Source organism: Prunus avium, chromosome 1 (assembly GCF_965620075.1).
Source record: "Prunus avium chromosome 1, drPruAviu1.hap1.1, whole genome shotgun sequence".
Lineage (NCBI taxonomy): Eukaryota > Viridiplantae > Streptophyta > Magnoliopsida > Rosales > Rosaceae > Prunus > Prunus avium.
In genome coordinates this window covers 7,631,807-7,655,401 of record NC_142284.1, presented here as the reverse complement: position 1 = coordinate 7,655,401, position 23,595 = coordinate 7,631,807, and the positions used below count along the sequence as shown (strand labels likewise).

Below are 23,595 nucleotides of genomic sequence, written 5' to 3'. Positions count from 1 at the left end.
GAGCTAAAATGGAACTTGACACATTGGCCCCACGGGCAGAGTATAATAGTTGTCTTTATATGAAATATTAATGATTGCTTTTGTTGATCACATTATATAGAATTTGGCTAATCACTATTCATCAATCCAATTCTTAAATTTTTGACGAGTCTGAAAAGAGGATAACTTAATTGTGCCTTCGATTTATCTTGTTCATCAGAGTGCTTGCCATTGTTAATTTTCTATAGCCGATGCACACATTGTGTTTTTTTTTTTTTTTTCCGGAGAACCCTACTAGAAATAAATCTTTCCTATTGAGGGGGCGATAGCATATTGCTAAACTTATACACACTACACGGATGCTAGGACTCGAGCTCAGGACCTTTCCTGGGGGTAGCATTTGCTCCAAACCACTACACTAGTGAGTCCTTTGCACACATTGTGGTTTGATATATATGACGGAAATTTGGGTTGATATACATTGTGGTTTGATACATTGTCCAGGTCCCTTGCACACTAGTTTATTTAAAAAATTTCACCGCTCCCTGCACAGAAAAGAAAAAAGAGTTTTTGATCTAATACCAAATAATTATGATTAATATGGGTCTAGATTTGAGGGGGAAACTAGTAATTAAATAAATCATATCTACCAACATATAATAATTAAAGAAAAAAGAAAAAAAAATCCAAAACATGAATGGTCTAGTATACTTTTTTTAAACATGGATTAAGTAGCAATACTTACTCTTACACCAGATTACAATATGAGTTTAAGATTTATTTCCAACAGAAGACAAAGATACGTTACCAAATATGTTCAGCAGACTACAATTTGAAGAGGTAAAGAGGACACATAAGTACAAGTACCAGAAATTAGGCACATCCATAGATGAACCGCCCAGAATCCATAGAATGCAAAGGTATTTCATCATCTTCTTCATCTATGGCAAACATTGTCTGATATTCCTTGATCAAAAGACACTGCATGGCTCAGCAAGTTGTTCCTATCATAAGGTGAAGCATCGTCTCCTCTAGCCTCTGTTACAGAAACAGAATTTACATGAGTTGCTTGATTGGTTTGCTCTATAGCAAGCACAGAGCTATCTTTTCGGTTGAAAGTGATATGTTTTGCTATCTTTGACAAGGCAGAGGCTTCTGGATGGAGGGAACTCAAAGCAGGCCAGTGGTTGTAGAGGAAATGAACCATATATATCAAGCATGAAGAAATTGAAATCACTCCAGTGATGATGAAGAGGCCTCCGAAGCTGTACACATTTAGACTGCGATTGTCGAAAGAGAATGTGGAGCTTGGGTCCTGACATTTGGTTTCATATGGAAAATACTTATGTTGCATTGCATCCATTATCCTATAATTTTGAGTCACATTCAAGATTGCCCTTGAAATGTAAGCAACAAGAGGGGACCCTAGAGGGAAGGCCTGAAATAGAAAAGGAAACAAAATTAATTTCTTCATGTTTAAACAACACACACACTCGCATGTGCACGACACACGCGTATATATATGCATATGTATCTAATTATTTATAAGCCATAAATATAAACATCTAATTAGGTATTTTCTCAAAGATCATCTCTACAAAAAATCATTCAAATCTGAAACCATTTAACCACTCAATATATTAGCATGCTATTCATTGTGGCCTACAAAAGTCCTTCATGAAGAGAGACTCACAAAGCCAAATCCATCAGTCCTGTAGGTTGGTCCAACCACAATGTATCTTGAGCAGTACTTGGAGAGGAAGAGCTTTACGTAGGGACTTTCATCAAAGATAGCATCAACCCCTCCATTTTTGCTTCCATTGGACAGTGCGTGATGAAATTCCTCTGGGGAAGAATACGCCTTCAGCTTTTTCTTCTCAAAATTTAACTGGCTTATTAAAAGATCTTTTACAAAGGAATTCTTTTCGTATCCAACATAAGCACCAGTTTGTCTGAGCGCATTCACATCATCAACTGCTGGCTGCAACTTATCTACAGTCAACAATGAGGCCAAGCTAGCAGTGTAACTCTGTGTCAAGATGAGTACCACAAAAATCCATATGATCAGCACAAATCTGGTCCAGTTGCTCACCACCTTCTCCTCTAGATACACAGATATATCATGCAAGTTATGCAAATTGTTAGAAATCAATAAAAGAAAAATCTAACTGAGGAAGAAACTGCAAAACCCATATTCTCATTTATTGAAAGAGAAAGGAGTATATTATAGAAAGATACATATAGCATAGATTACATAATTTACAATGCTTTAAATAGAGAAAGTCTAAGCCCGAGTTAGCTCAAGTGGAGGGAGGGTGGGGTAATGGGTTAGGACTAGGATACGTGCATGGTTGGATTCCCTACAACGTAACAAAAAAAAGAAAAAATAACGAGAAAGAGAGAAATCATGAAACCCCCTAATTATAGTAAAATCCCTAAAAATATTAGTAAAACTTAATCTCACTTTTCTCACAGAAGTATTACAATGTGAATCAAATTAAACAAAGATTCAATATAGTTAGCTTTACATAATGTGAGGTTTAGAGAACTCCAACATCTTGCTAATGGAAAATTACTGCAATAAGAAATGTGAACAGTAATTTGATAAGTGTTTGTGGTATATCTAACACTACTCTACCAGATGCATGTACAATGCGCAGGTAATTAAGTCTTACTATGCGCAAATACAAGAGTGGAAAAAGAGAACCAAAGAGTTGTGGCAAGTTGTTGCTTTCGTGAACCATCTCCAAATTCTGTGTTTATGCGATGTTCAAGAATCCATACTACAATGCCTGTAAAGATGAAGGCGCCGGCAGATGTCAACCAAAGATCCCAACTCAGAGGCTTTAGGAAAATCCAAATATTCTTTCTTTCGTTATCTTTAACTTTCACCACCATCCAAACGCTAGATTCAAAATAAGGTAACGTAAAATCAACGTAGGACGTCCTATTTCCAACAATTGTTGTATCTCCCACTACAGCATCAAATTTCTGCACTTTCATCCAAAAACATGTGTGTAGAAAGTGAGATCATAAGTATCATCTAATAATATTTTAAAGGAAAAAAAAGCAAGTTAATTAAGTGAAAACTGAAAACAATCAAAGAGTTTTATCAAAACTAAAAGTTGATCTCTTTTTCAAAAAGCAAGTGTTGTATAAAAAGTTTCAAGAATAAACAAAACTTGAGGTAGGTACTGCGGCTTTCGCTTTGGTGTAATACAACCAAGTTTTGGTTTTTTTTTTTGTTTTTGTTTTTTTGTTGTTGACTTGAGCCTTCCTAATTAATCAAGGAGATTTATTTCCTTGATTAATTAGGGGATTTATTTTACTTTCTTATTTTATATAGTTGACATATTCTCTTAATTGATTATTGTATCTATTCCTTTGTAAAACACTCATGTAAACTCCTATATATACCTTCTTATGGAGAAGAATACAATTAACCTAAAGTATTCAAACCATATTCATATTTTAGCATGGTATCAGAGCAATTGATCCTAGGTTGTCTCTAAACCCTCAAATCTTACCCTCAAATTCAAACCCAAACCCAAACCCTAAATCAAATTCCTCAAATCCAAATCTTACCTCTCAAATCAAATCCTCTTATCAAACTCCTTAACCACGTACCTCTCAAATCAAATTCATACATCAAATTCCTCAAATTCTCAAATCAACTCCTTAACCACAAACACACACTCATATCAAATCTTACTTCCGCTGCAATGTCAGAACCCTCTACTATTCATTCCCTCCTTGCAGACTCATAGAAGCATGAGGTCACTCTTGCTAAACCAGCTACCCGAGCTCGTACTTCCATCACCACCACCAATGGTTCTGCTTTTCATATGTCCTTTCTAAAGCCCACATGGATTATTGACTCGGGTACTACAAATCACATGACATTTGATCATGGCCAACTTATTAGTTAGCTGCAAACTAACCACTCCGTCAGTGGTGTCTAATGTAATAACCCGATCCGAAATTAATATTTAATTATTAAATTATTCAAGAAAAAGATGATTTTACCTCGAGAATATTTTAATGGGTTTAAAATTTGACTTTCTTTGGGGAAAACATTTGTGGATTTTAGTAGTACCGTTGCGTAGAGCACGTCGAGATGAGTTCGTAGACATGTAGTGGACTCAAATCGGAGTTTTAACGAAGAAGTTATGATCTACGGAAGCCCAGTGGCATAATCGTAAATATTTTGAAAAGAGTTTATTAAAAATCAGATTTTCCTTCTCTCTCCCCCTCTCCCTTTGCATGTAGCAGCCCCCCCTCCCATCTGTTACTGTTCATTCGAACAGTTTTTGGGCCGCCATCTCCTCCTCCGACCACCCCAAGCGACAACATTGGTACCAAAAGAACCAGCACGTCGTCCTCTTCCTACCCCACCCCTCAGCCGCCGCCATCGCTGCCATATTTCGCCGAAAAATACGAAAAAGTCGTCGGTTTTACCCATAACTTTCCGAAGTTCGTTCAGGCTATTCCGACCACCATTTTTGTCGATCTAGGTATGCCTTTTCATCCTCTCAATGTGTTCTAGCTGATGGTTGGGTTGTTTAGGATCAATTTCTGCGTTTTGAAACTCAAATTATTGCTTCAAGTTTAATTCAGTTTCGGCTCGTGATTCAGGCCATCTCCGGCCACTTTTTGGCCATGACCCAAGAACAAAAGTTGCTCCACTCAATGTCTTGATCATGTAGACATAGGTCTTGACTGGCGGTTTGGAGATTTTTTGATCGCCGGAATCGCTTTGGGCACCCATGCGCTGCTGTCACGTGTGGCGGCTTGTGGGCCACTTTGTGGCAGGTCTTTGAGTCCTAAAATGATCCTCATGTTGTCCTAAGCATGACGGTATGCTTGGATTTGAATTTGGTTATCATTTGACTGTTGATCGGATATCGCATATTAGGTGTTATCCGGGTTCAATATATTCGGACCCTTAGATCGACTTCATTTTCAAATATGTTGATCTAGGTATCTCTAGGATCGTGTAGGAATTCACGGATTGTGAATCGGAGTCCCGGATGCTTCGATTCAATGACTTAAAGTTGCGTTAAACAATAACCGTCCAATCGTGCGACCGTGAGCGATCCGACCGTTCGTTTCGGACCAAACATGAAGGACATGTATAGTAAACCTTGTTGAACCCGTAGGAACTCTCGGATAGGAAATCGGAGGTCGTGGGCCTGGTTGATCAATTTGGGCAGTTTGACCCCTCGGTTTACCGTGAGTCTTCCGAGGTAGTTCCAACCTTCGAGAAGTACTAGAACGACCTCATAAATAAGTCTTGACTATTATTTGAGTTTTTTTTATTATGTTGGAATTATGAGATTGTTTTATAGTATCTTATGGAATTCTTGGATATTATTTTGATAATTGAAGTTATGGAATAGATGAGTATGGAAAACTTGATTGGTGGGTTGTGAAGGTGAGCCGTGGGTCTCGGCTATATATATTAGTGATTGAGTGGACGTTTGTTTTTAAGTGTACTTCGCTATTTTAGTATGGAATTTCTTGCATAAGTGAGTTTTGATTAAAATTTGATTTAAATTGGGTTAATAAGGATATGGGATCACTAAGGGTTAATATTTTACATTATTTATTACTATTATTATGATTATTAAAGTATATGACTGAGTGATATTGGATTATTTAAATGTAGTTGAGAACTGATTTTTGGAAAGTTGATAAAAGATTTGGAAAATGGATTTGTGGAATAAGGGAAAGTTTATGATAAGTTTCGGAATATGGTTTTCAAACCCACCACAGGAGTACCCCCTAGTTTCTTTTGAAAAAGTTTTGTCATTTATGACAATGCCCCATGAGTTTCGGGGATGCTTGAACTATGTGGTGCGAAGATATGCGTTCTCGGGCTAACTACATGTCCCCCGAGTTCTGCAAGGATGTGCGTTCTCGGGCTGACTATGTGTCCCTTGAGTTCTGCAAGGAATGCGGCTCGGGTTGACTTTGTGTTTACGAGGCTTGTGAGGATGTGTCGCTTAAATGACACTTGGAATTGACGGAATATTAGTGGAATTAACGGATCATGAATGGGGGTACGCCTAGGTGGAGAGTATTTGAGTTTTGAGGGAAACATATAATTCACAATTATTTTCTTAAGTGATGAATTTGTTTTTACATGTGAAAGAGGGAAACATATTTTATTTAAATTGTTGATATTGATATTAAGGTTTCACGTGGTCAATGCTATTTTAACAATTTTCTCGTTTTCCTACTTATAAGTAATAAGTTAATTAATTATATATATATATATTTATGCACATGTGGGATGAGTAGAAGATTGTTCTAACCTCAATAGCCCTTGATTGAGTTTCAGTGGATTGATCTGATTTATTTATGAAGGTTTCTCGATTTTATTTGATTAAGTTACCTTTGTTTACTTACAATTTATGTAGAAAGAACTGCGTATGGCTTGATCCCTTAGTAAGGGTACGTAGGCAACCTAGAGTTACTAGGTGCAGCCACAAGATCAAGTGCTGAAAATTTGTTCAATTAAGTTATATTAAAACTTGATAACGTATTCATGTTGCTCTAAGAGTTGAGACCAGATTCCGATGGCAGAATGCATGCTGAATGATTGAGATTTGGTTTTCAATATGAATTGTATATTTACAGGTGTAAAGTTTTTGGGAAATGTCCGTTTTACAGGGGAGACTTTACTGATTTTTAGGCAGAAGTCAAACCTTAAAAGAATTGTTGAGTCTTAGTTAGAAGGGCATTTTGGTTAAGTGTGCCCAGCACCTGCCAGGTGTCGGACGCGCACAGGGTTCGGTGCAGATTCGAAAGTGGAATTTGGGTCGGGTCCTGTCATCTAATGCTAATGGTATCCTCTCCTCTGTGGTTGGGGAGGGCTCTCTATCTCTCTCTAACTCCATACACTTGGATTCTGTATTGCTTGTTCCCTCATTGGACCACAACTTGTTGTAACACCTCGACCTAATTTATTGTTTTATTCAATTTATTTCCATTTGTTAATTTACAATTTTGCCCTTGGAGGTAGGGGCACATCGGTCACTTTTTGTTTGGGAAGGATTTTTGGGGAATTGAGTGGCACTGTTACGTAGAGCTCGACGATATGAGTTCGTAGACACATGGTGGGCCCAAATCGGAGTTGAAACAGAGGAGTTATGATCTACGAAAGTGCAGTGGCACAACCGTAATTTTTGCAAAGTTGAAATTATAAATAAATAAATAAAAACTTCTCTCTCTTTCCCCTACTCTGTCTCTCTCCCTCTCCGTGCGACGTCGCGCATTCCAGTCGACGGAACGACGTTGTCCGACCATGGTTGCCAGCGTCGTTGGTGTCAATCTCTTTGCCTTCCTCCCCTCGTCCTAACCCATACCTTGATCGACCTCAAAACTCCAAGATTAGCCTCGATTTTGGATTGAAACCAAGCCAAAATTCGATTTTGTCTCCAGTGGTGTTCGTGTGATTTCGAGCGATTCCGGCGACCAAATTCGTTGAGTAAGGTATTAAACTTCATCCTCTCATCATGCTCTACCTATTTATGTACTTAGTTTGGATCGATTTTAAGGTTTTACAGATCGATTCTTAAACCTGGTTTTGACTGAAGGTTTTGGCTTCGTTCCGATTAGTTTCGGTCAGTTTTTTGCCGTGGTCCAAGAACAAACAAATGCTTCCATAGGTGTGCTGATTCCTTTGGTATGGGTATTGTGGGGTGTTTTGAGAAATTTCCGTTGCTGGAAATTTCTCAAGACACCTACGCGCTGCTTGCGGGGGGGTGGCGGCTCATGGGCCACTGTGTGGTGGTCCATTTCGTTCTAAATTGTTCCCCTTGTCGTCCTGAGCACGACGGTATGCTCAGATTTGGAATTGGTTATCGTTTGATAGTCGAATGGATATTGCACCTATTATGCGATATCTGGATTCGGTAGGTTCAGATCGTTCGATCGGTCTCAAATTCAAATATGTTGTTCTCTATAACTCTAAGATCGTGTAGGACTTGTTGATCGGGAATCGGGGTCCCGGATACTTTGAGTCAAAGATTCTAAGTTTAGGTGAAACGATCGCCGTCCAATCGTGCGATTGGCTTACATCCGATTGTTCGATCGAGATCAAACTTTCGGGACTTTTTGGCTTACATCCAACCGTTCGATCGAGATCAAACTTTCAGATCAGAAATAAGAGTTCGTGGGCCCCACAAGCGTAATTGACCTTGATGGTGGGCCTCGTTGGCCTAATCGAGCCTTCTTTGGTTAGGAGGTGTTAGTGGCTTGGTTGTTTGATTTTAAATTGGTATTTTGCTACAAGAGTTTTATTAACTATTTTATTGCCTTCAGAATGTCTTCGGACATATGGTTGCCTTCGAATTGTCTTCGGACATCTTAGTTGCCTTCAGATTTGTCTACGTGCGTATGACATTGCCCCACGAGTATCGGGGATGCTCGAACCGTGTGGTGCGAGGATTTGCATTCTCAGGTTGAGTATATCTCCCTGAGTTATGCGAGGGGAATTGACAAATTATTTGCATTCTCAAGTTTAGTATATCTCCTTGAGTTGTGCGAGGGGAATTGACAGAGGATTTGCAGTCTCAGGCCGATCATGTGTTCCCTGAGTTCTGCGAGGATTGCATCTTGGGTCGACCTCATATCCCTTGAGTTTTGCAAGGATGTATCACACATGTGGCCACATTTGTGATGCGAGGGGAATTGATGGATTATTTGCGTTCTCAGGTTGAATATATCTTCCTGAGTCCTATGAGGGAAATTGACAGTGTATCATTGGAATTGATGGATTATGTTTGAGATACATCTATGCAGAGAATAGTGCAGTACCACATTGTGGTATAGTTAACAGGATATTCTTCACCACCCTGCTTACATTATCTACACATGGTTGACTAGGATACATAGGTGGTTAGCTAGTTTTCCCTTCCCCTGTTGCCTTCGGATTTGATGGTTTTCCCATATATTGTGGGTGATTATAGGATATATGCAATATGCGAATGATTGCATGTATGGATTTTTGGTAAAAGGTTTGGTTATGTAATTGTTTGGATGTACAATGATAAACTAATTGAACAGCTAGGAACATAATCATGGAATGACATTCAATTATATAGCTGGTTGAAAACAAAGTAAAGACTGATTCTAGAATTTAATTGTTGGTTTTACCATGACCAATATTAACTTATCTGAATTGTGATTTTTGGTAGAAAGAATTACGCGTGGCTTTATCCCTCAGTAAGGGTATGTAGGCAACCTAGGCTAACCTAGGTGCAGCCGCAAGTTTATGATTTGTTTGTTATGTTTAGTTTTGTAAAGTGGAATTTGCTGAATGCGTAGGAATAATTCAGTTTGCTGTGCAGGTAGATTTTTGGGTTTTGAGCCTTTTTAAGAGGACACTCTGCCATTTTTCTAGTAGAAGTCGAATCCTAAAGCAGTTTTTGAGATTAGGGCAAAAACGGCATTTTAGTCATTTGCGCCCGACACCTGCCAGGTGTTGGACACGCACAGGGTTCGACACGGATTCCAAAGTGGAATTTGGGTAGGGTCCTGTCAACTTGTTGTTTGTTTCACGACTTACTACTACTTTGGGGTGTACTGTAACATTTTGGTTGAATCATTGTAATTTTCAGGACATCCTCACGGAGAAGAAGTCTAGGCGGGACAAACTATACTACTTGGATTGGGCACCGGATAGTGAGACCAAGGTTGGTCAAGCTTTCACAACAAGTGGGACTCGTTCTGTGAGGGACAGAGATAAAGTTTGGCTATGGCATAAATGTCTTGGGCATGCCTCGTTCGGTTATCTGAAGAAGTTGTTTCCATCATTATTTTCCAGTTTTGATGTTTCTAGCTTCTAGTGTGATACGTGTAAATTGGCTAAGAGCCATGGTGTCCCGTTTCCATTAAGTTCAAATAAGAGTTTGCTTCCATTTTCTCTTGTTCATTCTGATGTTTGGGGACCTGTTAAAATTGCCACTCCAGTAGGAGCTCGATGGTTTGTCACGTTTATAGATGATTGCACACACATGACTTAAAGTTTCAACAGTTCCATAAAATGTTGGAAACAAAGTTTCAAGCCCGAATCCAAGTTCTTCATACAGGATCATGGAATCATACATCAAAGCTCGTGTCCATATACTCTCCAACAAAATGGGATTGTTGAGCGAAAGAATCAACATTTATTGGAAATTGTTCGTGCATCTTTATTTGGTGCCAACATGCCTCGATCTTTTCGGGATGAGGCCGTCCTCTCTACAACTTACCTTATAAATAGGATTCCCTCAAGTATCTTGAATTTCCAAACTCCTCTTCAAACACTTCACCACCATCTCCAAATACCTCCCACCCTAAACCTTAACCACGGATTTTTGGCTGTGTTGTATTCGTATACTTACATGATCACCAACGAAGCAAATGGGATCCTAGAGTAGAAAAGTGTGTTTTCATTGGCTAAGCTCCTCATAAAAAAGACTAGTTATGTTATAACCTTCCAAGTCAGAAGGTATATACCTCCATGGATGTCGTGTTCCGGGAACAAGACATATATTTTTCAGCAGCACAGGAAGAGAATTGCGAATCAACCAATCTACAAATTCTCGAATTTTTTCCTCAAGACACATCTTTGCTTCAAAGCGACTGGTGGCTCCCCCTTAGTCCTTTACAAACGGAGAATCTGCTTCAAACCGACTGGTCGTCTCCACGCTGCCAAAATCAGGAGGAGGAAATTGAACTGTTTTATGAGATTTTGCTCGCTCCAGAGATGCCTTCAGCTTCAGTACCACACCAATCATTTGCTGAGGAAGTCATTCATGTAACACATTCCCCTGAAACTGATAACACTAATGAAATATACCATGATGATTTGATTTCAGAAGGCACAAAGCCTACATATCATCTTCCAGAAAGGAAGAACCATGGAAAACCTCGAGTACAGTACAAAACAGATCTTAAAGCCAAAGGGAAATACCTCATCAATAACTATATATCTCTCAACAGATTATTAGAGTCATGTGTGCACTTTGTGAAGCAGTTGGTTGACATATCTGTCCCCAACAGTGTGACTAAAGTACTAGAAGACCCAAAATGGAAAGAAGCCATGAATGAAGAAATGCGAGCTCTCCCAAAGAATGTCACATGGGAGCTCGTGTCCTTACCTCACGGAAAGAAGATAGTAGAATGCAGGTGGATTTACACTGTGAAACTCAAAGCAGATGGATCCGTTGAAAGATATAAAGCTAGATTGGTGGCAAAGGGGTACACACAGAGATGTGGGGTGGAATATTAGGAGACCTTTGCCCCAGTAGCCAAGATTAACACTATCATAATCCTACTGTCTCTAGCAGCAAATCTCGATTAGCCATTACATCAGTTCAATGTTAAAAATGCATTCTTACATGGAGACTTGGAAGAAGAAGTATATATAGACTTCTCACCAGGATATAATTTAGTTCGTGACAAGAAAAATCAAGTTTGCAAGCTCAGAAAGTCATTATATGGGTTAACGCAATCTCACAGGGCATGATTTGGCAGATTCACTAAATCACACTCAGTTCTTGAAGCATGATGGAGGAAAAATTGGTGCATTGATTGGTTATGTGGATGACATAGTTGTAACTGGAAACGACATTGGAGAGCAACTAAAGCTGCAAAAGTATTTGTCTCAGGAATTTGAGATGAAAGATTTAGGTGATCGAAACTACTTTCTTGGAATCGAAGTAGTAAGGTCAAAAATTGGTATATTTCTGTCTCAAAGGAAGTATGTAATGGATTTACTCAATGAAACAGGAATGCTTGGATGTAAGCCTGCTGACACGCCCATTGAAATAAATCACAAGTTGTGTGAAGACATGGACCAAGTACCAACCAATAAGGAACAATATCAACGCCTTGTTGGAAGGTTGGTATAGTTGGCACACATAAGACTAGATATTGTATATGTTGTGAGTGTGGTTAGTCAATTTATGCATTCGCCCAGTGTTTCTCATAGGAATGTGGTTGATCGGATCTTAAGATACTTAAAGTCAGCCCCTGGAAAGGGATTAATGTTCTAAAAAAATGGAGATCTTGAAGTTGTTGAATATATAGATGCTGATTGGGCTAGTTCCATTATAGATAGACGCTCCACTTTGGGTTACTTTATATTTGTGGGAGGTAACCTAGTCACTTGGCAGAGTAAAAAACAAAATGTGGTTTCTTGGTTTAGTGCAGAAGCAGAGTATCGAGGAATGGCTCAAGGAGTTTGTGAATTATTGTGGATCAGAAGACTTTTGATAGAATTGGGTTTCAAACTAGAAAAGCCAATGAAGTTACATTGTGACAACAAGTCAGCTATCGATATTGCTCATAATCCAGTTCAACATGATTGAACCAAACATGTTGAGGTGGATAGACATTTCATCGAAGAAAAAATTGAGAATAAGATCATCTGTCCACCATTCGTAAAATCAGAAGATCAACTGGCGGATATAACAAAAGCTGTCTCTGGAAGAGTGTGTTTTATTACTCACTTACCAAGTTGGGCATTGGTGATGTATATGCACTAACTTGAGGATGAGTGTTGACGTGAGCCTTCCTAATTAATCAAGGAGATTTATTGGGATTTACTTTACTTTCTTATTTTCTATACTTGACATATCCTTGTATAATTAATTAGGAGATATTCTCATGTAAACTCCTATATTTACCTCCTTATGGAGAAGAGTACAATTTACTTAAAGCATTCAAACCATATTCATATTGTAGCATTTTTGTGTTTAAAAAGATTTGTATATTGAAAACTAAAAAAGAAAAGGAGTTAAAAGATTAGACAACAACGTACCTTCAGCTTAATCTGGTAAAGAAGCTCATCATAAGTCCCAGCAGCTTCTTTTGTTGAACTATTCATGTACGGAATAAATTCATACAAAACTGCAAATGGCATCCGTTTTAAGACCTCCCGAAAGACATCGATTGAGAACCCTGAGATCTTAGGCTCATTGGTATGACGAGACCAGTCTATGTTCACAAAATCTTTGAAACTAGACGAGACGGGTATCCCAATCCTCAACTTTTTTCCAGTAACAGGTATAACCCAACCCTTTGGTGGAGTACTTGTGTTTCCAGGCCAGATAGGCTTAGGTGCATTAGAAATTTGAACTAAATCATGAAATGCTTCTTCGTTTGGAGCCCAACAACATCGAATAACTGTCTCGTTTTTACGAACCACATTGATTATTTCATAGGGCGCAGGTTGCAAGTGTCCATTAATCAATTGGAATTTCCCACTTAGGCCTTGAAAACTGGTACGCAGCAAAGCTTGGAGAAGCCTTGGACCTGCTTTAGAGACAGTTATGCCAAACATTTCATCTGTGTTTTTGCTATTAGTCTTGTGCGTTAAAACATCACTAGAATAATTCACCTCCAGTCCAACCAATTCTACAGCCTTAGCTAAAGCCCAGATTGTATCATAAGCCCATAAACCAAACAGGTTAATCTCAGAACTGCTTTGCATTGTCTTGCCAATATTGGGCAATTTCCTCCTTTTCCACCTCAGCTTGAAATCTTCAAGATCTTTTGAGGTTGGTACATAGGGCCTCACACCCAGCACACCTTCCATTGAACCAGTGACCTTTGCCTCCTCCATCTCTGGATGCAATAATGTCGATAACTCAGCAGTTGTGATCCATGCATACCCTTTACTCATCATGCCAGCTTCTTTTGCATGAACAAAGACTTTTGATCCAAGTGAAGCAGTCATGTGGACCAAGAATACCCTTGTCTCCATTCCCATTAACTTGGTAAGCTCTTTCAAAATTTGGTAGGGACTCGATGACGGAGACATGACACTTCTGTAAGGGACCCTTGTATCGATCTGTTCAAAAGTATCTGTTATGTAGGGAATCAAACCATTGCCGTATTCGGTGTCTTCGTAGATTAGGACAACTTCGCGCCACCCGTATGCCTTAACAATGGATGTGATGGCTTTTACCTGAGAACTGTCATCTAGGCCTGTCCTAATGAATAAACGACTTTGGGTTTGAGTTAGAGAAGGACTTGTAGCTGAAAATGAAATAATGGGAATTTGAGCTTTCTCCCCAAGATTTATCACAAACTTGGCTTGGTTTGAGGTTTGGGGCCCTATAATAGCTTGCACTTCTTCGTTGTTCATCAATTCTAAAGCTGCAAAAATCATATATACAAAAAATTAATAGCAATTTGCAGACCAAATTCGTTGGGAATTGTGAATGACCCTTTGGTCGTGGAGAAGATCTAGAGTTCAAATATCATGGTAAAAAGTTGTTGAATAGATAAATAAAAATTTTGTTGCGAATTATAAAAATATGATACATAATTGTTTCAAGGAATTGTAAAGTTATTTTTGAGAGTGATTATCTCCATATTGTTTCAGTTTTGTCTGCCATATTGTTATTGGGATGACTCCCTTTACAGTCTGTGTCCCTTGTACTTCTTATTCATATTGATCTAATAAAATTATGTCGCCTTTTGTTTGGAAAAAAAGAAGCTAATTAAGAACAATATTCAATCAATCTAGGAGATGATATGATGCCAAAAAAAGGAATTGTTAAGATTGTCAATCAATCAAGAGATGAGTTTCTTTCTTCTTTTGGTTTTTTATAGAAGAAATGACATCAATCAAGAGATGATGGATATTAATTATATCATCAAGGTTCAATTTGCAGATGATCATGGCATGATGGATACAATATTTAACAATCACACCGTGGTATAAAATCATTTAATATCTGAGTACAATATTTGAGCTAGAGTGATCTGTCTAGCTAGTTTCATCTAAGAAAAGCCGGCATGAAGGAAGAAGTGCAGTAATTAGCTGAAAATTTATCAAAATAAGATTAATTAATGTACCTGCTGATGCTGCAGCAACAGCATCCTTGCTAGAGTTCTTCACAGAAAGAGTCAACTTTGTTCGATAAGTGGCGTTTCTAGCATAGAAGTCAGAGAGTGCCATGGACATGTAGCTTCGAGCCATCTTCCCAATCGGAGAATCCAAGTCAAGAATTACACCGATACGTACCATTTGCTTTGATGCTATTGTTGTTCGCTTTTCCTCAATAGTTAAGGATTTTCCATAGAGGCTGATCAGATCTAAGAAAATGATGATGAAGAAAATGAGGTGGTACCTCATATTCTTGTTCGCCATAGAATGCTAGATGCTATTCGTAGTTCGTTTATTACTGTTTGTATGGCTTCTTTGTGTTGTTTATATGTGTATAATTTCAACAATATTAAGAAGGGAACATTCCAAGAAGCAACAGAAGTTGCAGAGCTTCTTCCAAGTAGATGTGTGGCATAGAAAATGTTTGAAAAGTCTTTACTTAATCCATGCTACCCCCTTTTAACAAAAATCTGCCACCAGAGTACAAACCCAATAAATGCTTCTTCGTGTAGATGTACATGTGGATTTTGAAATTGTGAAATCCTGAAATCCTGAAGTCGTCATCAACTAATTTGGACAGAAGATCCCTCAGAGTTAATTTACAAGCGTCCCTACTTGTTTAGTTTGATGTAGACTCTTCTAATCTTGATTAAAAACTTCATACGGTTGCTTTAATCAATTGCAACTTTCATTAGAGACTTTATCAGTACATTATTGGAGTATAATTTTCTGGTTTGGCATTCTCAAAGTTGTATGTAATTTTTTTTTGCAAATATGCATATGCCTTGGTTTAATATTTCTCACGTTTCGTTGTGTGTGAATTTTCAACATCTTGCGTATGTACATTCCACACGGCACACAAGATGACTAATATGCAAAGATACATGTCTTCGACGGCGACGAAAGATATATGTGTTTGAATTTGATTGGAAGACGACACAGATGGAGATCTCTTCTTCATTAAGAAATTTTGGCCCTGCCAAGGAATTTGGAGGTTCTTTTATTTTTATTTTTTTGACTCATTCAGGAAAATGGTTACCAGGTCTAATCACCACTACTGTAGTGGGGCCCGGTTAATAATTTTATTAATGAAGCTTTAAATTCTAGGGGCCTTCTCCAATGCGAACTCTAAGATGCGAACTCGTTGCGAACTTTTGTTTTTAACCGTTGGAAGAAGAGCGAAAATAAAGAAAATAAAGCCACACAAGCCATCCAACGGTTAAAAACAAAAGTTCGCAACGAGTTCGCATCTTAGAGTTCGCATTGGAGAAGCCCCCTTAAATTCTAAACTAATGCTGCTATATTTTATTTTATTTTTTACGAAAAAACCAATGCAACTAGACTAAGGTCATTCCCAATGGTTGAGGCTCTAAATATGGTGGATAGAGCCCCATTTAAAGCTCCGATGGAATATTACGAGCTCTAAAGGTATCTTTCTCACAATGGGGGGCTCTATATCCAGGGCTCTATAAGTATTATTTTTTTTTATGTAATTTATTCTACACATTAATTTTTGTTGTTGGTAATTTATTTTATTTTAATATATGTTTATGTTATATATATTTTTTTTTATGAGCATTTCTACCCAAAAAAAAAATCAAAATTTGGAAAAGATTAAAAAGACAAAATTTGAAAGTAAACACAATAAAATATAAAGTCCTAATGTTTCAATTTTGTACTTTAAAAAAGGAAGCATATTTAAATCTAGAAACATAGAACAATTGAAGTATGTCCATGAAAGGAAAAAAAAATGAAAGCAAAGAGGAAAAAAAAAGAAGAAAAATGAAACAGTAAACATGAGTGGAAAAAAAGGACTGTTGCAACAGAAAAAGAAATTTTTAATGCTTTTCAGTATGTAGGGCCCGCTGGTTTTTCATGCTTTTGCAGGTTCAGTTTTTGAAAATGTGGGGCCCGCTGGGGCTCTAAGGCTCTATACGGGCATGTTTGGTAGGGCTCACTAGATAGGACTGTGCTATATTGTACCTGAAGCCCATGTTTGGTTAGAAAGGGGACTAATTTAAGTGGGATTGTAGAGCCCAACAGTACCAAAAACGCCTCACTCGCTCTCGCTATACAGCGAAGCCAAAAATGGGTTCGCAAAATAAGCCTTCGCTATATTGAACACGCCTCTCTCTGTGGTCTGCAACTCCGCCTCTGCGACTCCACCTCTCCTTCGTTCAACATTGACTCATCTTCTTCGAATCTTGACCCAGGCAAGTTTTTCTAGTCTTTCCCTTTGGATACCTCTCTCATCCCTTCTTCCATCTCTTTGATTTTTGCAATTGTCCTCAAAAATTTTGATTGTGTGCTCTGAGAATCCTTCATTCCTTTTCTCTGTTATTTTCTTCTTCTCTTCTCTAATTTTCGTAGAATCCATATCTATTGTAGTGACATATATATACTTGATGTTAATTGGCAATTAATTTGCAATTGGGTATTTAAGAAAACCTAGAAATTCAGAAGTAGAGTAGACTTTTGACATGAATCCTGAGTTTATTGAACTTACTGGTTCATGTGGGATGATGCATCCTTGTGGTTTCAGTTTTTATGGATTTCATTACCATCTAATGTATTTAATTGGTCTATACATGTGAAACTCTGAGATCTGGAGATGGTAAGAAATAGTTTGGATGCCCAACTCTAAGTTGAGGTGTAAGTTTTGAAGTGCAGCCTCAACTTACTCTCGTTCAAACTGTATTCAATTAGATTAACTAACATAAGAATGTCTGTACCTTTTTTTTTCCTTTTTTTTTTTTTTATAATCTTTTTCCCTATTTCCCCATTGTCATTATTTGCAGGCCTTTGTCTTAACTTTGGCACTACCTAGGTCTGCGAATTTTATTTTATTTTGGTTGGTGATTTAGTGCTAAAATATTACACAGAGGAAGATTTGTAGTTTTGGAGTTTGCCAATTTTCTTTTTTCTTCGTTGGTGATTTGGTGATTCAATTTTCTTTTTTCTTTTTTCTTTGGCCATGTCAAAGCAAAGTCATGCTCTGTTTTTTCTTTTTGTTTGGAGAAAGATTTATAGTTTTGGAGTTTGCAATTGCCCGTGATTGATTGTATTTGTCATTTGATAGAGCAATTTGCGTCCTGCATGAATATCACTTGGTTTTGGTCTCTCAAATAAGAAAATGCAATAAATAACATGGTGTTAATTAGCAGCAGCAGCATCTTTTGGCCAAAAGTGAAATAATCCTACAACTCTTTTCTTCATATTTGTTGTGGTATTAGGCACACATTGGTTGATAATTTTTGGTCCATTTGGGGTGAATTTTCCATACTTTGCAAATGGTATGAATTATGGCTTTGCATTAATTGTTATGTTTCTATTTGCATATGAAACTTTTTGTTTTCAATTTGGGGTTATTTCACTTTCAGTAGGATTTGTTAAGTGCAATAATTCTTTTTTTTATTTTTTTATTAATAGATATGGATCAAAGACGAATGTTGTTGATATTATTGTTGGAGATGTGGCATTTAGAGACCATGTGTGCTTGCACGATTCTTGTTCTTATGATGCTAAAAAATATGAGAAGAAATCGAGAAAGACGTTCCCTCAATAACCGTTCGTTTGTTAGACATGAGAATCGATTACGTTATTTGAACAGTATATTAGGCAATGACAGAGCATGTGTGAGTGAACTAAGAATGGATTTAAAGACGTTTGGTTTATTATGTGATTTGCTTCGCACGGATGGAAGGTTAAAGAATGACGGTTTGGTGACTGTGGAGGAGCAAGTATGTATGTTCTTGCATATGCTTGCTCATCATGTTAAGAATCGTACTATTAGAAATAGATTTGTTCGATCAGGAGAGACTATTAGTAGGTACTTCAATTCCGTGTTACAAGGCATTTTAAGATTACAAGGTAGCCTATTGAGAGTACCGGAACCTGTAGGTGATAACTGCACAGATCATAGATGGAAATGGTTTAAGGTATGTTTATTATCCTTTGGCTTTCTTTTCTATGATCTGTGCAGCATATAAACTTAATGAAAGCTCTCCTATCTTTTTTTTTTTTTTTTTTTAAATAGAATTGCTTGGGAGCACTAGATGGAACATACATTAAAGTGCGAGTAGCTGAAACTGAAAAACCGAGATATCGGACTAGAAAGGGAGAAATTGCAACAAATGTGTTGGCCGTTTGCTCACGTGACATGCAATTTATATTTGTGTTGCCGGGTTGGGAGGGATCCGCATCCGACTCTAGAGTCCTTCGAGATGCCATAACTAGGCCTAATGGATTAAGAGTTCCTACCGGTAAGGCTATTAGCTAGTGTCCACTTTATAAATAATTGTAAGTTTATATAATTATACCAAACAATAATAGGAATTGACTTCTTTTATTTTTATTTTTGGTTATTAGGTTATTATTACCTTGTAGATGGTGGGTACACAAATGGTGAGGGATTTCTTGCACCATATAGAGGAACAAGATATCATCTATCGGAATGGAGAGAAGGAAATACACCTGTAAATCATCAAGAATATTTTAATATGAAGCATGCTAAAGCAAGAAACGTAATAGAACGTTGTTTTGGGTTGCTAAAAGCTAGATGGAGCATACTAAGGAGTCCATCTTTTTATTCAATAAAGACACAATGTCGAATAATTACGGCTTGTTGTCTTTTACATAATCTCATTAGGAGGGAGATGTCTAGAGATCCACTAGAGCATGAAATAATTGAAATTGAAGAGATGGAAAATGTGATAGAAGGTGATATGGTTGGCACCATTGGAGCATCGGATGAATGGACTACTTGGAGGAATGACTTGGCCTTCGAAATGTATAATGAGTGGCAAGGAAATGCGAATAACTAGCCAACTCTTGTTATTTATGTTTGAGTTCTTAAGGTGATTTCTTTTTTATGTGATTGTAATTTGTATTTGAGGCATGATAATTCAGCCTTAACAATGTATTGATTATGGTATTGTAGTCAATTTATCAATTTATTTGCAGATTTTATTTTTCATTTTGTTTTTAAGGTTATGTGATGTACTAGAGAAGAGTCATGCTTTGAAACAAAGTTATGTTTTCTTTGCATATTCCAATTATTGATTGTGGTATTATTTTATTTGTGTTGATTATTCTTAGGGATGGAAAGTGAAGGTAACAGTCAAAACTTTGAACAAGGAAAGAAAGGAACTAGGCGGACATGGTCCAAGTTTGAAGAAGATGCATTTTTGAACGTGCTAGATGATTTTGTGGCTGCAGGCCACCGCTGTGAGACTGGTAGTTTCAAATCTGGTACTGTGGTCCAAATGGAGAAGGCTTTGAATATTAAATGTCCTGATTCGGGGCTAAAGGCATGCCCTCATATTGAATCAAAATTGAAGAAGTGGAAAAAGCAATATAGTATAGTCTATGACATGATAAACACAAGTGGATTTGCTTGGAATGATATAAAAAAGTGTGTTGAGGTTGACAGTAATGATGCATGGGAAACTTATGTGCAGGTACATGATTACTTATTTTTGCTATTTTTCTTACATAAAGATGTCAAGTGGGTTTGATGAGTGTAGATTTTAAACTTGCTTTTGTTACTTTTTTTTTTACATATTGAAAATAAGCTAAGTGGTGCCTTGTTTTATCATAGCACCACAAGGAAGCAGCTGAATGGAGGAGCAAACCATTTCCTTTGTTTGATAGACTTTCTAATATCTTTGGAAATGATCGTGCTAACGGACAAAGAGCTGAAGCCCCTGCTGACATGATGGAAGAGCAAAGCAATAATGAAGTTAATGCTAGTGATAATTGTGTCCAGGAAGATGCATCTCCTATGTCTTTAAACAGAGAAGGAAGCCAATCCATGAACAGTCAAAATAAGAGGAAAAGAGCTGCAAGCTCAAGTGATGAAGAGAAGATTGTGACTGTATTGGAGAAATTATTTGAAGCATCTGGGAAAAGGATGCAAATGGTGACTGAGGCTATAATAAAAGGTAATGAAGATCGATCTGATATTGCCAAAGAACTCAAGAAAATGGGATTTTCTCCTTTAGATCAAATTGCAGCACTAAAACTCATTTTGGAGAAGCCACAAAATATATCTATATTCATGTCTTTGGATGACGATATCAAGAAAGTGTTTGTTGAGCAGTTGCTTAGTGACAATACTTGAGGACATGGCCTAACTAAGTTTGATGCATCTATCTTTTTTGAAACACCACAAATGATGCATTCACAAGATTGGCTTCATTTTGGAAACACCACAAATTGTATAACATTTTGCTAGCATTAAAGCTAGATGGTTCATGGTTGTGGGGCTTATTAGTTTCATTTTGAAATTGTGGATGTTTATTTGTATGTATTAATGGTAGAATTGTGTATAGTGAACTGAACCTCTAATTTCTATGTCATGTAGATGACTTTGGCATATATGAAGAATTTCTAACTTTTGCGCATATGAAATGTACATGTGAATTTGGTTTGGAGGAAAATGTACATTTGAATTTGGTTTGGAGGAAAAGAAATATATATATATATATGTCAATTTGGTAATTCTAATAACCAAAAAACTTACATTTAATTATTTAAAAATTATTATTTTTAAATATAAAATAATTATTTTTTAGTCCGACACAACACCAAACATAGGTCTTCACTATTTTTACAATCCAGCTTCTTAGTCCGACGCAGCACCAAACGTAGGTCTGGACTTAATCCAGCTTAGTCCAATCCGAGCTAATCCGAGACAGTCCTAGGATTTAGTCCAGTCCAAGACAGTCCGCCGTACCAAACGACCCCTACAAGTCCATAGATTTAGGATGATCTCCGGTCAGTTTTAAGATATAGAGCCTGAAAATTCTTCCATTGGGGATGCCTTCTTGCACTTGGGCTCTATATTTATGAGCCCCAAGAAGGTAGAGCCCAATTTAAGGCCCCCATTGGGGATGGCTTAAATAAGTAGTGGACAAGTATTTGTAATTAATAGGAATGACTGAGTGTCAATTATGAGATTTACTTTCTAATTAGTGTAGTTGACTAATTAGAGACTTGTTGGAGTTGTATTTTTCTAATTCCTCCCTAAAATTTATCTAAGGAGGTGATTTAGAGAGCCCATTGTGGATGCTCTAACCCTATAATCGAAACATTCATATTTTAACATGTTAGAGCGGACGATCCTAAGTTATCTCTAAAACCAACATCAAATTCTTAAATCAAATCATCAAACACAAACTAGAAATCAAATTACCAAAACATATACCACATAAACAAATCGCTCTGCGATGCCCAATAACAACGAAACTTTTGCCTTTGCTGACTTAGAAAACAAAATGAAGATATATAAATATATATGTATTATGAATTGAATTAAGAAGCTTCTAGGCTATTAACTGACAACCACGTGGGCTCTAGCTAGGCTATTAACTCACAACCAAGTTCGTTGGAGTGGTTATTCAGCTATCTCAATTAATATGAACTTCACAGTTGACTTGACTTCTGATTGATAAGAAATTTACAAATGAAGCTCTATACATATTCCCCTTCCAAATATATACAAATTCCAATCCATGAATTTAGATTCGAAACCTTATCTAGCGCTGCTAGAATAAAGACTTGTACTGATTGAGAAGGGTATATTTTTTTTCTTTTCGACATTACCTACAAACCTTCAGGAGGGAGGGGACGAACAATGGAGGCTCATCTGATTGTGGATATTTCAGCATTTCATTTGGAGATAATTCATATTATTTTAGGAAAAATTTCATTAGAAGCCAAAAATTGCATTCTTGTGGGTATTTATTAGATTTCCGTACATAAATAATAAAGTAATGATGTTTTTCCTAGTTTCAAAACACACACAAGATCCCGATCTGTTTCATATATCAAAAAGTCAGAAACATCGCGATCCACATTAAAACCATCATCATCATCAAGTTTAATTTAATCACATTAATGAGATCGGAATTCATTCATCTAAAATAAAACGAGAAACCAACTTCCCAAGAAAGAAATAATCAACGAAAGAAATGAATGTTGGAATTGAAAATTTTAGACAAATTGGATAATTGCAATGTGGGGTGGGCTCTTCAAGATTGTTCCTCAAATAAATTTGCTCTTCAAGATTGTATTCCACACGGCACATGGCTTACACGGCTTAATGGTTATAGGAAAAAACAAAGGATCAATTCCACTTTAAAGAGACACCTTATGAAAATAGACCTGTTTATGAAACTTATTATTTGGATGGTTATAGACCCATTTTGAAAATTGTGTAAGAAATGAAATGTCACAATATTTTTTTCGATGCACTTGACACTTCACAACAAGATGACTAAATATGCAAATATACATGTCTTCAACGGTGGCAAAAGATATCTGTATTTGCTTGGAAGACGACACAAATGAAAATATCTTCATCATTAACACATTCTGGCCTTGCATTGCATGCCTGCATGCTTGGAATTTGGAGTTTCTTTTTTTGACTCATTCAGGAAAATGATTACCAGGTCTAATCACCACTACTGTAGTGGTGCCCAGTTAATTATTTTATAAAATTCCAAACTAATGTTGCTAGACTAAATAAGTAGAGGACAAGTATTTGTAATTAATAGGTATAACCCTATAATCGAAACATTCATATTTTAAATTGGTAGACTGGACGATCCTAAGTCGTCTTTAAACCAACATCAAATTCTTAAATCAAATCATCAAACACAAACCTGAAATCAAATTACCAAAACATTACCATCATGATGTGTACGACTTCACCAAAAGCAGTA

General features: G+C 37.1%; 2 protein-coding genes across 2 annotated transcripts; one reads left to right on the top strand and one right to left on the bottom strand.

Moving 5' to 3' along the window:
* Window positions 1-697: 697 nt before the first annotated feature.
* On the bottom strand, window positions 698-15,244 carry LOC110765372 (glutamate receptor 2.1-like). Its single transcript, XM_021968485.2, has 5 exons — window positions 14,839-15,244; window positions 12,794-14,133; window positions 2,655-2,970; window positions 1,673-2,082; window positions 698-1,417 (listed from the first exon to the last, which is right to left on the bottom strand). The coding sequence occupies exons 1-5, from the start codon at window positions 15,131-15,133 to the stop codon at window positions 917-919; spliced, it is 2,862 nt and encodes a 953-aa protein (XP_021824177.2). The 5' UTR covers window positions 15,134-15,244; the 3' UTR covers window positions 698-916.
* Window positions 15,245-19,968: 4,724 nt separating this feature from the next.
* On the top strand, window positions 19,969-21,267 carry LOC148297210 (uncharacterized). The gene is made up of 2 exons (XM_088254615.1): window positions 19,969-20,328; window positions 20,469-21,267. The coding sequence occupies exons 1-2, from the start codon at window positions 19,969-19,971 to the stop codon at window positions 20,988-20,990; spliced, it is 882 nt and encodes a 293-aa protein (XP_088110741.1). The 3' UTR covers window positions 20,991-21,267.
* The last annotated feature ends 2,328 nt before the right edge of the window (window positions 21,268-23,595 follow it).

Excerpts from the sequence above, each read along its gene's own strand:
- LOC110765372 (XM_021968485.2), bottom strand. The coding sequence starts at position 15,133 with ATGGCGAACAAGAATATGAGGTACCACCTCATTTTCTTCATCATCATT. Across the intron at positions 14,134-14,838 it reads TGTTGCTGCAGCATCAGCAG|CTTTAGAATTGATGAACAAC; the intron begins GTACATTAATTA and ends TGATTTTTGCAG. Across the intron at positions 2,971-12,793 it reads TTTACCAGATTAAGCTGAAG|AAATTTGATGCTGTAGTGGG; the intron begins GTACGTTGTTGT and ends ATGAAAGTGCAG.
- LOC148297210 (XM_088254615.1), top strand. The coding sequence starts at position 19,969 with ATGGAAAGTGAAGGTAACAGTCAAAACTTTGAACAAGGAAAGAAAGGA. Across the intron at positions 20,329-20,468 it reads CATGGGAAACTTATGTGCAG|CACCACAAGGAAGCAGCTGA; the intron begins GTACATGATTAC and ends GTTTTATCATAG.